The sequence below is a fragment of the Hydra vulgaris genome, chromosome 10, assembly GCF_038396675.1.
Source record: "Hydra vulgaris chromosome 10, alternate assembly HydraT2T_AEP".
Classification (NCBI taxonomy): Eukaryota; Metazoa; Cnidaria; class Hydrozoa; order Anthoathecata; family Hydridae; genus Hydra; species Hydra vulgaris.
Window position 1 is genome coordinate 12,610,799 of NC_088929.1, and position 14,202 is coordinate 12,625,000.

At 28.7% G+C, this 14,202-nt stretch overlaps 1 protein-coding gene across 1 annotated transcript in view; it reads left to right on the forward strand.

Moving 5' to 3' along the window:
- LOC100201412 (medium-chain specific acyl-CoA dehydrogenase, mitochondrial) overlaps nt 1-14,202 on the forward strand; it is a 70,161-nt gene that overhangs the window by 18,531 nt on the left and 37,428 nt on the right. The window contains exons 2-4 of the mRNA XM_065807272.1: nt 1,962-1,992; nt 2,094-2,191; nt 2,416-2,485. Coding sequence (XP_065663344.1) covers nt 1,962-1,992; nt 2,094-2,191; nt 2,416-2,485 — 199 coding nt within the window. The remainder of the gene's footprint in view (nt 1-1,961; nt 1,993-2,093; nt 2,192-2,415; nt 2,486-14,202) is intronic.

A 14,202-nucleotide genomic window follows, 5' to 3' on the forward strand; every position in this document is an offset into this window, starting at 1 on the left:
AAATGCCTCAGAATCTAGAGATGCGTGGTTCAATGCCACCTCTAGATTCTGAGGCATTAAATAAATAAAAATCGCACATCAAGTATTTATCAGTATAATATAAATATAAAAATGTAATATAAAATAGTATATGTAATACTGTAAGAGTGTTTCCATATATAATTTACTTGTTTTTTTTCTTAGTAAAGCATATTAAGAAATGCTATTAAAGGATAGGATTTTGTTGAGTACTAAAATGTTAAAATATTTATTTTTATTACGTTTTGGCAAGACTGTAACTGTTAGAAAAGATATTTATAAAAAAGTTCAATAAATAATTCATTCAACAAATTAGTTAAACAATGAATGAAAAAAATTTGTCTGCATTAAAAAAAAACATACATTATATTCCTTTAAAATATCACAGGAGCTGAGAGCCGCTTGATTTTTGCGGCTCGGGCTCTATTAAAAACCAGCAGCTCCAGCTCGGCTCCACAAGTCTGGTTTTGTTATAATGACTGATTTTATCAATAAAATGAAAAAACATTATTTCAAACTTTTAAAGATACTATCTTATAAATAGTTTTTTTTTTTTTAAATAAAAAAAAAACTTCTTGCATGGATATAACTCTAGTATTAATTTTTTTGCTTGAATTTAAGCTTGAAGCAATATAAATCTTGCAATGTCTTCGTTTATATTTATAAGTTTTATTTTGCGAAAAATAGTGGTTTAGAAAAATAATATTTTATAAAAGTTACATCAGCCTTATATAATTAACAGATTGTGCGATATCAAAAAAGTGAAAGCAGAAATTTCCTCATAATTTAGAAAGAATTTTGAATAAAAAGTTATTAAATAAAAAAAAATAGATTTTTTTCTGATTTTTCTTCTTCGCTTTCTATTTTTTACAAAAAAGTAAAAATTCCTTGTAAATATGTTATAACTTATAACACTGCATCAAAAATATTCATAAAATGTACGTTTAACTTTGTTGCCTTGAGGCAAGTGAAAGCACAACAGTATGTATTTTTTAATAGTTGGTACTTTTTGCAACAAACAAAGATTTAAATCTTCGTTTGTCACAAAAAAATGTGCTGGTATTTAACTTGAGTTTTTTTTCTTTGCAACAAGCAATATTTTTTGTTTGTTAAAAACTTTTTAAAAGAAAAAAAATCATTTTTATGAAAATTTAGAAAATAACACTTCTAGGTTTTGCGATAATTTATTTTATTGTAGTAGTTAAAAAAGTTAATGACCTTTAATAAAAAAAAGAAATTAATAATAAATAATGATGTTAAAATCACAAGGAGCTAATAAGCTCCTTGTGATTTTAACATCATTATTTATTATTAAATTCTTTTATTATAAGTCATTTTTTATTTTATTTTTTTATTTTATTTAAAACAAGGTTTTAAATAAAAAACAGCCTAATAATCTTGAATCTAATAACTTTCTGATAAATAATATCGATTTTGAACTTCTTATTCTACTGCTGATTTGTTAACGGTAATAACTGATAGGTTTTATCATGCATTAGATAGATGTGGAGAGGTTAAGGCTATTGCTCTCGACATTTCTAAACCCTCTGAAATTTTTTTTATCACTCCTTGCAACTGAACCATTTTTTTAAATAATACTTGATTTGAGTAAGTATAAATTATAATCACACCCAACAGTTCTATAAAAAATAAATATGGATTTTACTTTTTAAGATTCGTAAGATTTATTTTGATAACATAATAGCCTATAAATGTATGTATGATATTTATTATGTATTAGAGCAACTAAACTCTTAAAGCATAAAGAGTCATTGGGTAGATCTGTTTATCCCAGTAGCAAAAAAAAATTTGAAAATGTAAGTTATCAAACAAAGGAACATTTTAAACAGGTTTTTTTCTTTTTTCTTACTGCTTACATTAGGTTAAGCTACACAGACTTTCCTTCTATAGTATGTTTTTATAATAATTGTTTATATATTTAGACTTCTCGAACATTGACTGGTTTGAATTTCGGTAAAACTTTTATAATATAATTTTTCTTATTTGAACAATTAAAACAGTTTAACATGAATAAGTTGTAAAATTTTTTTTCAATTCTTTGATATGTATATTAGAACTAAATGATGATGAGAAGGCAATTGAGCAACTTGCAAGAAAATTTACTGCTGAAGAAATTATCCCTACGGCTGCTCACTATGATAAAACAATGGAAGTATGTTTATTTTTAATCTTTTTTGAAATCAACTTAACTAACTCCCATGTAAAACATTTAGCCATTAAATAGTCGATCAGATCTTTTTAACTTGTTTTAAGCATAATTTTAGATGGGATGTGGATGGTATGAGTCAACATGTTTGTGTGCTTTGTATGACACATTTATGTGTCGTATTTTTTTAAATGTGTACCCTGATCTATGTTTGTATTGCTTTTTTTTAGTTCCCATGGGATTTATTCAAGAAAGCTCATGGACTTGGACTTTTAAATGTTGCTATTCCAGAAAAATATGGTAATTTATGTTCTGTAAAATTCTAATGACTATTATTTCAACTGTGTCATCATAAATGATAACAAGTTAATTATCTATATTATTTATTATTTAGGGATGTGTATATTATAGATTATCAAGTTGTTATCAGTTTAATAATATATATCATTCATAAAATTTTAGGGAATTTAAAGTCTTTAAACCTATGGTTTTTTAGTCTAAGGTTCTAGGGTCCAGGAGTCCTTTTTCACCATTTTACACGAGGAGTCTAGATTTCAAACTGACTAGGTGCTGCCCTCTAAATGTCCTGATTTTTTTATGCTTTGCGTTCTTTAGTAAGTCCAGCTGTAATAAGTGATTTTGTAACTTTTAAAACTATGATTTTTGATGGAGCTCTACATCCTTTATATTATCATTGCTCTATATCTATAATATTATTGATATTGATTATTGCTATTGCAACTAGTATATAAGACTGCAAGATAAAAAATTAGATAAAATAGGATAGATAAGAAAGTTATGATTTTTTAGCATTTTTTATTTGTTGTAATTTATTTTATTTATTTAAAAAATTGTACAAAAAAGTGCAAAAACCAACTAGCTAGGTTTTAACAACCTATGTTAAAAGATGTACCCAACTTTGATAAAAAAACATAAGCTAGGCTTTAACAGTCAACTTATTTAGATAACTATAGATAACACCCTATGTTTATAGATACACCCAACTTTGATTTGAAATCTTTTAAAATCTTTTAGATTCCACAATGCTTTGGTTTCAGCTATTCTAATTTCTAATTACTCAATAAGAATGTTTTTTGTTAATTGATAATAAGATCTCATATTATGACGTACTCTAGTTAAAGCTATTAGTTTTTTAGGTGGGTTTTTTCAAGTTTAACTAGTTTTCCAGGTTTAATGGTTTAGTTTTGACAAAAAAAGGATACTAATGCCTCAGTTGATTTTTTGCATAGCACCATAATTTCATTTAATAAACCTATTTAGAATTATAAATACTTTTTTTTTTAGTTTCACTTCATCACAACTGTGACAAACTTCATGAATGATAGATTGTTCATAAATAACTTCATGAATGATAGGTTGTTCATAAATAACTTCATGAATGGTAGATTGTTCATAAATAACTTCATGAAATGATAGAGAATTAAAAAACTTCATAAAACTTCATAACAATAAAAATTTGAAACAAAAAACCTTGTAAATAGTTATAACTAAATGATTCTTTCAATAAATAGAATTTGATGATATAATTAAAGAAAAAAAATCATTAAAAATTTTTACATTTTTGTACATTAAAATCATAAAAAAAAATTTTTATGATTTTAACGTGTTAATTTATTATGTTTTATTGATAAAGAAAATTGATTTAACTAGTAGCTTACTCAAAAAGTTTAATTTAAAAAAATTAAAATGTTTAATCTTGGTGTTCAATAGTTGTTCTTGTTAAAATGATTTCCGTTAAAATGGTGAAACAAAAGGAAAAAAGTTAATTAATTGAATCTTATAAATTGAAATAATATACTAAACACTTTGTACCTATTATATTGAAGCTATATAATGGGTACAGAGAAGCCAATAACAGTGATATAATTTCTAAGATCTCACCTAAGTTCATCAAATTTCAAGTTTATATTTGTCATTCACAGAAAATGCACCCAGATCATTTTACCTGAGCAATACACAGTTTTAATAGTTACTTAGAACCAACTTTTAATGTACTCACCTCCCCAAGGCAGATGGGTAATACCACTGCATGTTCACTTCCACCACTAAATTTTATAATATTATTTATCTTATCATTTTATATTTAATTATATATTTAAAAAATTTTAGTCAAATTTTATGGAAACTCAAATTTAAATTTCTTTAAATAAAATATTATATAGAAGTATTAGAAAATTAACTTTATTATTAACTTAGATATGATATAATGGCTATTATATCATCAGATCTAAGTCAATGTTGCCTTGGAAAAATATTAAAGAAAAAAATTTTTATTAAATAAAATTGACCAGAATCATGCAAATTAAATGTTTTGTTAAAGTAACAGAAATGGGTTGTAAAGCATATTTGAACAATATATAGTCACAGTAAAATAATTTGCTTAGATTTGAGTAGGGGTGTACCAGAATTCCATATCGGCCAGAAAAATAATGTTTTTCCGGCCAAAACAATAAAAAATATTTTTAACAATATTTTTGGCCGGAATGCCAGAATTTTTTTTTTACGTTTATTTTTTAAGATATGACAAAGCCTGTGTAAATTAAACCAAAAAAAGATTGTCCAAATCAAATCCAAGGGCAATGAAGAAGTATAGGTATATCTAGTTAAAAAATTAAAGTTTCTAAAGGAACAGAATGTAACTTTATTTGCAATAATCGATTATGTAAGGATTTCTGGAGTATTGTGGTGCAAAGAACTGCTCTTCAGTTTTGGGTAACAAACCAGCTCTTTTTTCATTAAAATTTTTGCCTGCCTCTGAGATTATTATTTATTCTCATCTGAGATTATTCTCATTTCAAATGTTACTTAAACTTTAATTAGTTAAAAAATGTCTATTACAGTAAATATTTCAATTTTAACCTAAGTATAAAAATTTTTATTATGAAGGTTAAAACTTTCAATACATAAAATTACAAAAACAACATATTATATTTAAATGAAACAAGAATCGAATTAGTTAAATAAGTTATATATATATTATAGGTTATAGATATTTATTATATACCCACAATGCTGAGGTGCAGGCTTCCACTTTAATCTTAAAGATAAGAAATAACATAAGTATAATTCTTGTTCTAGCTGTAAATCCAGTCGGTTTTTTATTGAAAATTCCGGCAAATCTGGACGGAATTTCAAATTTCCTTTCAGGTACACCAATTGATTTGAGACTATATGATGAAAGTTTTTTGATATGATAGATTGTTTTTGATAAGTATATTGTTAGATTCATGTGATAAGTCCATTTAACAAACACAAAATTAAAATACAAGAAATTAAAAAAATGTATTGATTTAATGAAAGTTAAGTTGTGTTTAATGTTACCTTTTATAACTTTTTTCTAGAAGCAGAGTAATCTGTGTTAACAGATGTGATTCATTTTACTATAATTACAATGACTAAGTTTCATGTTGTAAAGGAAAACTTTATTTCAAGAATCAATAGACATGGTTGTTCTAAAATTTGTAGCTCATAAAGAATAATTAAACTATGCAATCAACAGTATGAATAAGATCCACACTAGGGTTATGACTTTTTTCAACCCTATGCTCCTGTACTGTAGTTTGATAAACTTTTACCTAAAAAGCACGAAATGAACTATTATTTGCATATCTTTTGAAAAAAGTTCACCCCGCCATTGAAAAATTGATTTTGCCATAAGTACTACTATGTATTCAAATGTATTTAGAATGTTATAGTCATGTAAAATAATAAATTTTCAATCCAACAATGACTCAGACCGTTGATCTTGCTCTTTTTGTATGGATTCAGTATTTCAGTCAAGTTATTAAAGTCGTTTTCATTGTACAGTTGGTCTGTAAACCAATGGTCTGCCCAGCCATACAATATAAATCAACATCTCTGCAGAACTATCCTTGTTGAAGGAATTAAAATGAACGCCAGGATTGCTAGTATAGCTCTGGAATTCCACCTTGCATTGCTGATGTTGGGTAATTTCTAAAACCTGATCAATGGAAAATGTCCCTTTTCATCAAAAAATCGAAACACTCGAGTGAGATGAAATAATAATTTCATATCATCTCTCCAGCCTGATGTTTCGAGAATTACTTCTATTCCTTTATCAAACTGTGTTTTCAGTTGTTCGTCTCCTTCAACAGTTTAGATACAAATAGATATTCGATGTTTGGCGATTGTGTTTTACTTCCAAGTTCTTCATCCATCACCAAACGGAGGATTCTGTCTAATACATGGTGTTAACAAGTGATAAACTGAGGTTTGTTGATGCGATTCTCTGTGAACATTTGTTGCAATATTACAACAACACCATTTATTTTTCCAGTGTTAGCACTGGTGGTATCTGCAAAAATCATCTGTAATGAATTCCATAGGTGAAATTTATTGAGGACTTTAAAAATTCCTTCAGCAATAGTTTTTCCCCTGCCATCTACCGAGCCCAGGACATCCAATTTTATTTATCTTCTTTCATTTTTAAGGACGACCACTTGATAATGAATTCCGTTGATGTGCTTGCAATAAAAGTGTAAGCATCAACTTTCCATATGCAACTTTTCAATCATTTCTTTTTTCAGTTTGATTGCCTCTTTGATTGTTGACTTGTAAATCGCTGATTGACATGGAGTTGGGATGTCAATGCCTTCACAAGCCAATTGCTTGCATGGGTTAGCAGCTTTGTTTGTTGATACTCTTGTGTAGGTCACCAAGTTGACTGCAATTTTGCTTTTATGATGTTTTCTACTTGGTGTAGGAGTAGTCTCATCTTCTTCTTCATTGTATTCATATTCACTTTTGTCAGCCTCAGAGTCAGAATCACTAAATCCAGGATAGTAAGATGATGAGTTGGATGACCTATTCAAAAGTTTTTGTCTTTTAGAGGTATGGATCGTTTCCTTACTGGCCGCTTGGTCTGTAGAGTATCCCATGGTTCCTTTGCTTTCCACTTGGAGATGGTACAATCGTTTGTCTTCGGAAGATAACCACGTTCCATCTACTTTAGTAATATTAAAAATTTCATCAAGGGGTTCATAGCTTCCCTACTTGACACATTCATCATAACGTTTCAGTCATATGATCAGATACATGAAGAAAATTCAGTTTATTCTTCCACAATTTGGTGACTACTTTGGAAATTTCCACTATTCGCTCTTTTCTTCTTTTGATTTTTGGTCCAAGGAAATGGTAGCGTCCAATAATTTGCTTTTGGAGAGGTATTCTGCACTTTTCTTCCAGTGAATATTCATCCAAAGGGACCATTCTTCTTCTTTTATGAGAGTCTTCAAATTTTACCAGATTATTGGTCCAGACATCCTTGTTCTTCTGAATGCTGCTATCGCTAGGCTTGTACACCGCCATGTGTTGCTTCTGTAATAACTATAAAATTAGATAAGCAGCTATATATACACAGTCTAAATTGTTCTAGAATATTCTTAATTGTTCCAGAATGTTCTAAATTGTTCCAGAATGTTCTAAAGTTGTCTAAAATATTATGGAATTTTCCAAAATGTTCTAAAGTTCTAAACACTTCTAATCTATACAAGTTTTAAATAATTTTCAGCAAAGCCACACATATTAGTAGCAGCAGTAACAAGATTAAATAAATGATGATTTGTAATTTTAATTGCGGGGTGATCTTTTTTTACAATCTTGAGGAATTGAACATGTTTTCAAAGTTTTCTAAGAAAAGTTCATCAATTTATGACACAGGAAATTTTTTTTTAAAAAAAGTCAAAAAGTCATAACCCTAATCCACACTCAGGACTTGTTATGAGATTTTGTTGTGTAAAGTTAATGTAACTTTACTCAATTTACATACTTATATCATTAAAAGTTAACTTATGTCTGTTCCATATTTTAAAGTGATGCATTATAATTAAATTTAATTTGAAACCATGTTACAAGTATGTCCAATTACATACAATTTTGGCCTTTTTTTTAATTTTTAAACACGTATTTACACTCAAGGATGTTAGAAAACAATATAAAACTACACTTTACAACTTAAAAATAATTTTGAACTCAAAAAAAAATTATGTATATATATATATATATATATATATATATGTATATATATATATATTTATATATGTATATATATATATATGTATATATATATATATGTGTATATATATACATATATATATATATATATATATATATATACATATATATATATATATATATATATATATATATATATATATATATATATATATATATATATATATAAATTACCAGATAAATATGACGCCAAGCTGATCAGGCTTAGATTTTTTGATAGATAATCCTTAAGACACTTATGATTCATTGGTGTAAAAATCTAAAACTAATCGGCTTGACGTGGATATGGGCCAAAAGACATCAAAGCAGGACATCCTTCAATCCAAATACGGCAAAATAAATTTAAATTAAAAAATTCCTCAAAACCGGAAAAAGGTAAAAATTTATCGAAACTATCCGTTGTTTTCATATTAAAAAAAAAATTATTTCACAATTGTGGTGTAAATGTTTTTCACAACAGTTAATTACTGCTTAATGTTTTCTGCATTTAACTATTTCAAAAGACTGTTTAAATATTTCAATTGAAAAAAGTCACCGCAAAAAAAAAGTCACCGTCACAGTAACCCGTAAAATCACCATTTCATTAAATTCAGTTAATAGCAAAGGTTTTCACCTAGATTTCTGTAAAAAAATGTTTACTTGTTTAAATAAACATTTTACAGGGTTTTCTAAATTTTGTGACCACCAAAATGGTGTATTTCTGTTAGAAATGCCTTATGTCTACATTTTTTATGTGTTTGTGAGTGCCACCAAAATGCAAAACCTTAAGCATTAAATATGAGATATCCCTGGCTATAACATTACTTGTGTGTGGTACAAGGAATTGTGACTTCATGCTGCACAATTGTGAAAACTTCCCAAGTATCAACATATTGAAGTATATCACAACATCATTTGATCAGAACAGCATTTAAGAAATCACTTTAATCAGTTGCAAAAAGTGTGATTCAGTTCTATGATATTTTTCAGTAAATTGTTTTATTGAAATAGCTTGAAAACAAATAGACTAACTAAGAAACAATATAGCAGAAATTCAAGTAGGATATTTTCAGAAAATAAAAAGCAAAATAATAGTAATATATTTAGGCTGTAACTGATAAATTGACAGCTCTCATTCAATATCATGATTACATTTAAATTCAATTTGTGAAGTTTTTAGAAAAAATTCCTTGATTAAGTACACTTTTTCATTTTTTATTGAATATCTTATACTCGGGGTGATATGTCATTTCTATGGTTTTCCGAGTCAAGGAATTCGAATTTCAATGTAAAATTGATGTATTAACAATGGTTTATTTTATATGCGAATAAAATGCAATTTGCAATTCTAAGACATTCCAAAAGATTGATCTGTAATTTGAGTCGCAGTGATTCAGAGGCTAAATGAATATGCCACAGTTTGTTCTTATATATTCATCACGAACCGAATATATTATATTCAGCAGTTAAAACACTTTTCAGTAATCGATCAATTTTACTTGAGAACGTTTTTTATAGAAATTCTCAATTTGTCAAGAGTGAATTTATGCATTTGATTTGTCCGTTGTCTAATTTTATGCCTCTTCTCTGTCTGATATCAGGAGCTACAGTGAGGCAAATAACATATTTCGCTAAGGAGCTGACTTTCAGATAATGAGTCTAGTATTTGAATATCAGACTGTGTCACAGGTCCTCCATGCTTTTTACAATCTTCTACTTTTTCAGTTCTTCCTTTGTCACAATAGTCATTATGCAGCTTGAACAGTTGCTATAGAGTCCTTTTCTACTTTTCTGGCCTGCTTCACCTCATCAGACGTCCTTGCCCATTTTCATTTCTTTCTATTGTCCCTGCATGTGAGCTCGGTAAAGGATGAATCTCTGAGTAGATCATTTGTCATCACTACATTTTTTCTGGATAACGTAGTGATGGTTGTGGAGCCACCACATATTTTGACTCGGCTGTCAAATTTTGCGAGTTCTGATTCACACCCTAGGTTGGTGAGAGGTGCCAGTTTCAACTTTTTGCAAGCAATATCCGGATTTTTGAAGAAGTTCATTTAAGATAACTGTCTAATAAGCATTTCTAATACTACTTCTAGAATAGCACCAATAAGAAGGTCTTTACCAGCTGTTGATTAACTTTTCTCGGCTTTCAGGTTTCTGAATTCAGGAGTTTGGTTTCAAGAAATATTTGCGCACCATCCCAAGATCATTCATCATCCTTGGAGATTTTAAGGTCATCCACCCCCCAGAAGACCGATTGTTGGAAATATCAAGATATCGCTGAGTTCAGGATAGATTTCCGCACACAACTGAAACCAATCGTTTTGAATGTACGCAGATACTGCAAGAGTTGTATTAAGCGATCGCAATTTGCAAAATCTGGAAAAATATCTGGTCTTCAAAATTTTAGTTTATGCAAAACCGAGTACTTTGTTTTCATGGAGCGAATCAGCTTCAATTTGTTAGCAAATAAGTTATAAAAACAAAACAATCAACTCGTGACTACTAAAGTAATAACACTCTAGTCACTAACTGCATTATAAAAGTAATAACACTATGATAGTGTTATTACTTTTATAACGCACTTATAACTTTTATAATTTATTCTATGTTCAAACAACATAAGTAAATCTCAAATTTTAATTGAAGTAGAAAAGCATCTAGAAAAAATATAGTGGATATTCAAATAATACTAATGACTTCAGGAACTTGAACAAATATGTGCTTTATAAGCAACGTTGTGCATTTCTAAAATGATACTAATGGTTCGTAAAAATGCGCGTTAATTTTAAAATCTACCAATAAGTTTTTTAATTGGTTGATTTTAACATTTACTCACATTTTTCTGACTTATAGTAACATTTTTTGATATTTAAACTTTTTATAAAGTACCTTTAAGTTCCTAAAGTTTTTAATATTATTTGAATATCCACTTTATTTTTTCTAAATGTTTTTTTACTTCAATTAAAATTTGGGATAACTTATGTTGTTTGAACAAAGAATAAATTATAAAAGTTAAAAGTGCATAATAAAAATAATAACACTATTATAGTTTTATTACTTTTATAATGCAGTTAGTGACTAGAATGTTATTACTTTTGTATTTGTAAGTTTGTTGCCTTGTTTTGTTTTTTATGACTTTTTCGCTCACTTATCAAAGTTAATTTGCTCCTTGAAAATAAAGTACATGGTTTTGCATGACCTAAAATTTTGAAGACTAGATATTTTTCCAGATATCGCAATCTCCTAATTCAACCCTTGTACTCTCAGCACTAACTTATTAGAATTTATGTCAACTACATTGCTGAAAATCTGCATTGTTAACTCTCTCTCTCTGTTTTATAAACTGTTTGGAAATATTTGTGATTCTTCCAAATTGGTTCGAAATAAATCCACAGAGCCTGCCGAGCTCATTCATAGCATTCAGCCATTATTTGTACTTGTTGTAAAGAGAGACAGAACTAGCTGCATGGCTAGGCAACAAAAGCTTAGAAATAGCTATTTGCCAAAGAGTGTGAATGTTAGTGCTGGGAGAACTGAATGATTTTTCACCTGCCGAAAGATGCATTAACTTATGAACATCATTTTTTTGTTCCGCATTTGTAAATACTTTGTCTAGAGCATGGTCCACACCAAAAATCACATGTGAGGAACATTTGATGATTTTCTGACTGCCCACATCTAACTTTCTAATAACAGCCATGAAGAAGTCTATGGAATCGAGTATATCATCTATCATAATATCAGCTAGAGCTGCTAAGCATTTAAATCTGAAATGATACAACTCTGCTCCATCTAATCCAGAGTGACTAGTATTTCCTGTGTAGCCGGTAGTGACTGTTCTCCTTTGTTTGTGAGAATCGATTATAGTTATATAATTGATTTTAATGTCATACATACGATGACCTGCTTTGGTCGTATTATCCAGACCTACTGATGATTCAAATTGTTGTAATGTTCAAGTTCAGAATGCCGCTTCTTGAAGATACATATCAATGCATCATGGAGTGGAAAATACATAAGTGGAATCGTTGCATGTGCGCCTTCACTTCAGTACATCAGGACTGGGGGTGCTACTGTCCAACTCAGGTATTATTAGATTCTTCTACATCACTGGCATTGGACCAGTTCTGCCCAAATACTATGATCGCTATAGTCACAACGACTCCAATGAGATCATAGCTGCTCACCTTGTAATGCACTAAGCTGTGCATCGTATTATCCGTTCATTGACATTTTGAACAAATTTTCATTCATTGACAAATATTTCGAACCTTTATTTTTGGAAATGAACAATGATCTGGCGCAGAAGAGCTCGCCGTTAAGGTAGACGGCAATTGAAAATCTGATTTTTGTCTTGTCACTACAGATGATAGATTGGATTCATCCAGATTCATGGTAAGTTCAAATTCAGGATCAGAGTCTTTGGGAGGGCTGTTGTCAACCTGCTTTGTGATGCAGGATACATCAGTTTTAGTGCAGTTTGGTGGTCATCAAGTCGTGTTGTTTTTTCTCAGCTGATGAAAGTCTTCGGTGTACTCATTTCTTCTGCTTGCTCTGCTTCCTAGACATAGTGTGGAGATAAAAGTGTAAGACTCAAAAAAAAGAGAAAAATAACATGTTTTTTTAGATTACTTGAACACCTTGACAGATACAGTAATCTAAGTGTGTTTTTTGAATTCCCCAGCTCAAAAAACATTACAAATGACATATTATTAGGCCTGATTCGGAGGGAAAAAATTATCCGCTTTGAAAAATGGCAATTTTAGTAGCCATTTTAATAAAATGGTCGCAATCAGACATAAGGAGTGTGAATAGGCCAAAAATTCCCAGATAATTGTGTTCAGCGCATCAAATGGCCTCAGAGTTCACTCGTTCTGAAAAAATTTTGTCATGTACCTACTTATACAATTGAATTAAATTGCTTTAAATCCATCTTTCAACCAGTAGTAAAATTAGTAATAGTCCCAACTTATCTAATCTTCTCTCGTTTTTTTTTAGTGGCAATATTAATCGAGTAACATGCTGCTGGACCTTTTCTAAAATATATATATATTTTTTTTTTTGAGATATGGATTTATAGGCCACCTCAAGCTTGAATTTTGCAACAAGACAGTAAAGCCAAAAAAAGTTTTTCATATATATATCAAGTTGGGTTTCAAATAAGCAAAACTTTTTATGAGTTTCAAATATAATATTCTTTTAATACAAACAATTTTTTTTTCAGTGATTACCGCTCTTATATATCTATATAAGAAAGGTAATTTTTTTTTTCAGAGATTACCTCTTATATATATATATATATAAAAAAGTTAAATGCGTGCGACCCTTCACCTTAGGGTCTTTAAACATGCTTTTTATTATTTTTTAAAATTTGTTTTAGTACCTCTGCATTATTTTTTAAAGACGCATCAAATAAAATTTATCTTTACTTAGGCATAAATTAACTTTACTGACATTTTTTTTTTTTAAGCACCCCCTTTAGTAAGTCTGTAAAAAACTTTTTACGCTTTTTAAAAAATTTATATCAATGTTATAATAAAAAATAAAAAGGTTTTCGTTTTAAAACAGATCTTCAAATTCAAAACATGTTTTGCTACTATTATATTTTTTGATGATTTGATTGTAATATAAGATAATATTAATAGAAGCTCTGATTCATCAAATCAAAATTTTCAAATGACCATATTTCATGAACCAATAAAAGTTATTAGCTTTTTTAAGGATTTTTTTTTAATCTTATTGATATAAATAAACGTATTTTCAGTTTCATAAAATTTTTAGATGGTCATAAAATCATACTATCATAAAAATCTGAGATTATTATGATAGTATGATTTTGAGAATCTGAGTCAACATCAAAACCCTGAAACTCTAAACAATACCAATGAAAAACAACTGTGTAATGTATTAGCCACCAATTGTGTTATAAAAAGTTTTTATTTATCAGGTTTTTTTAGTACTCAACTTTAAAAAAGATG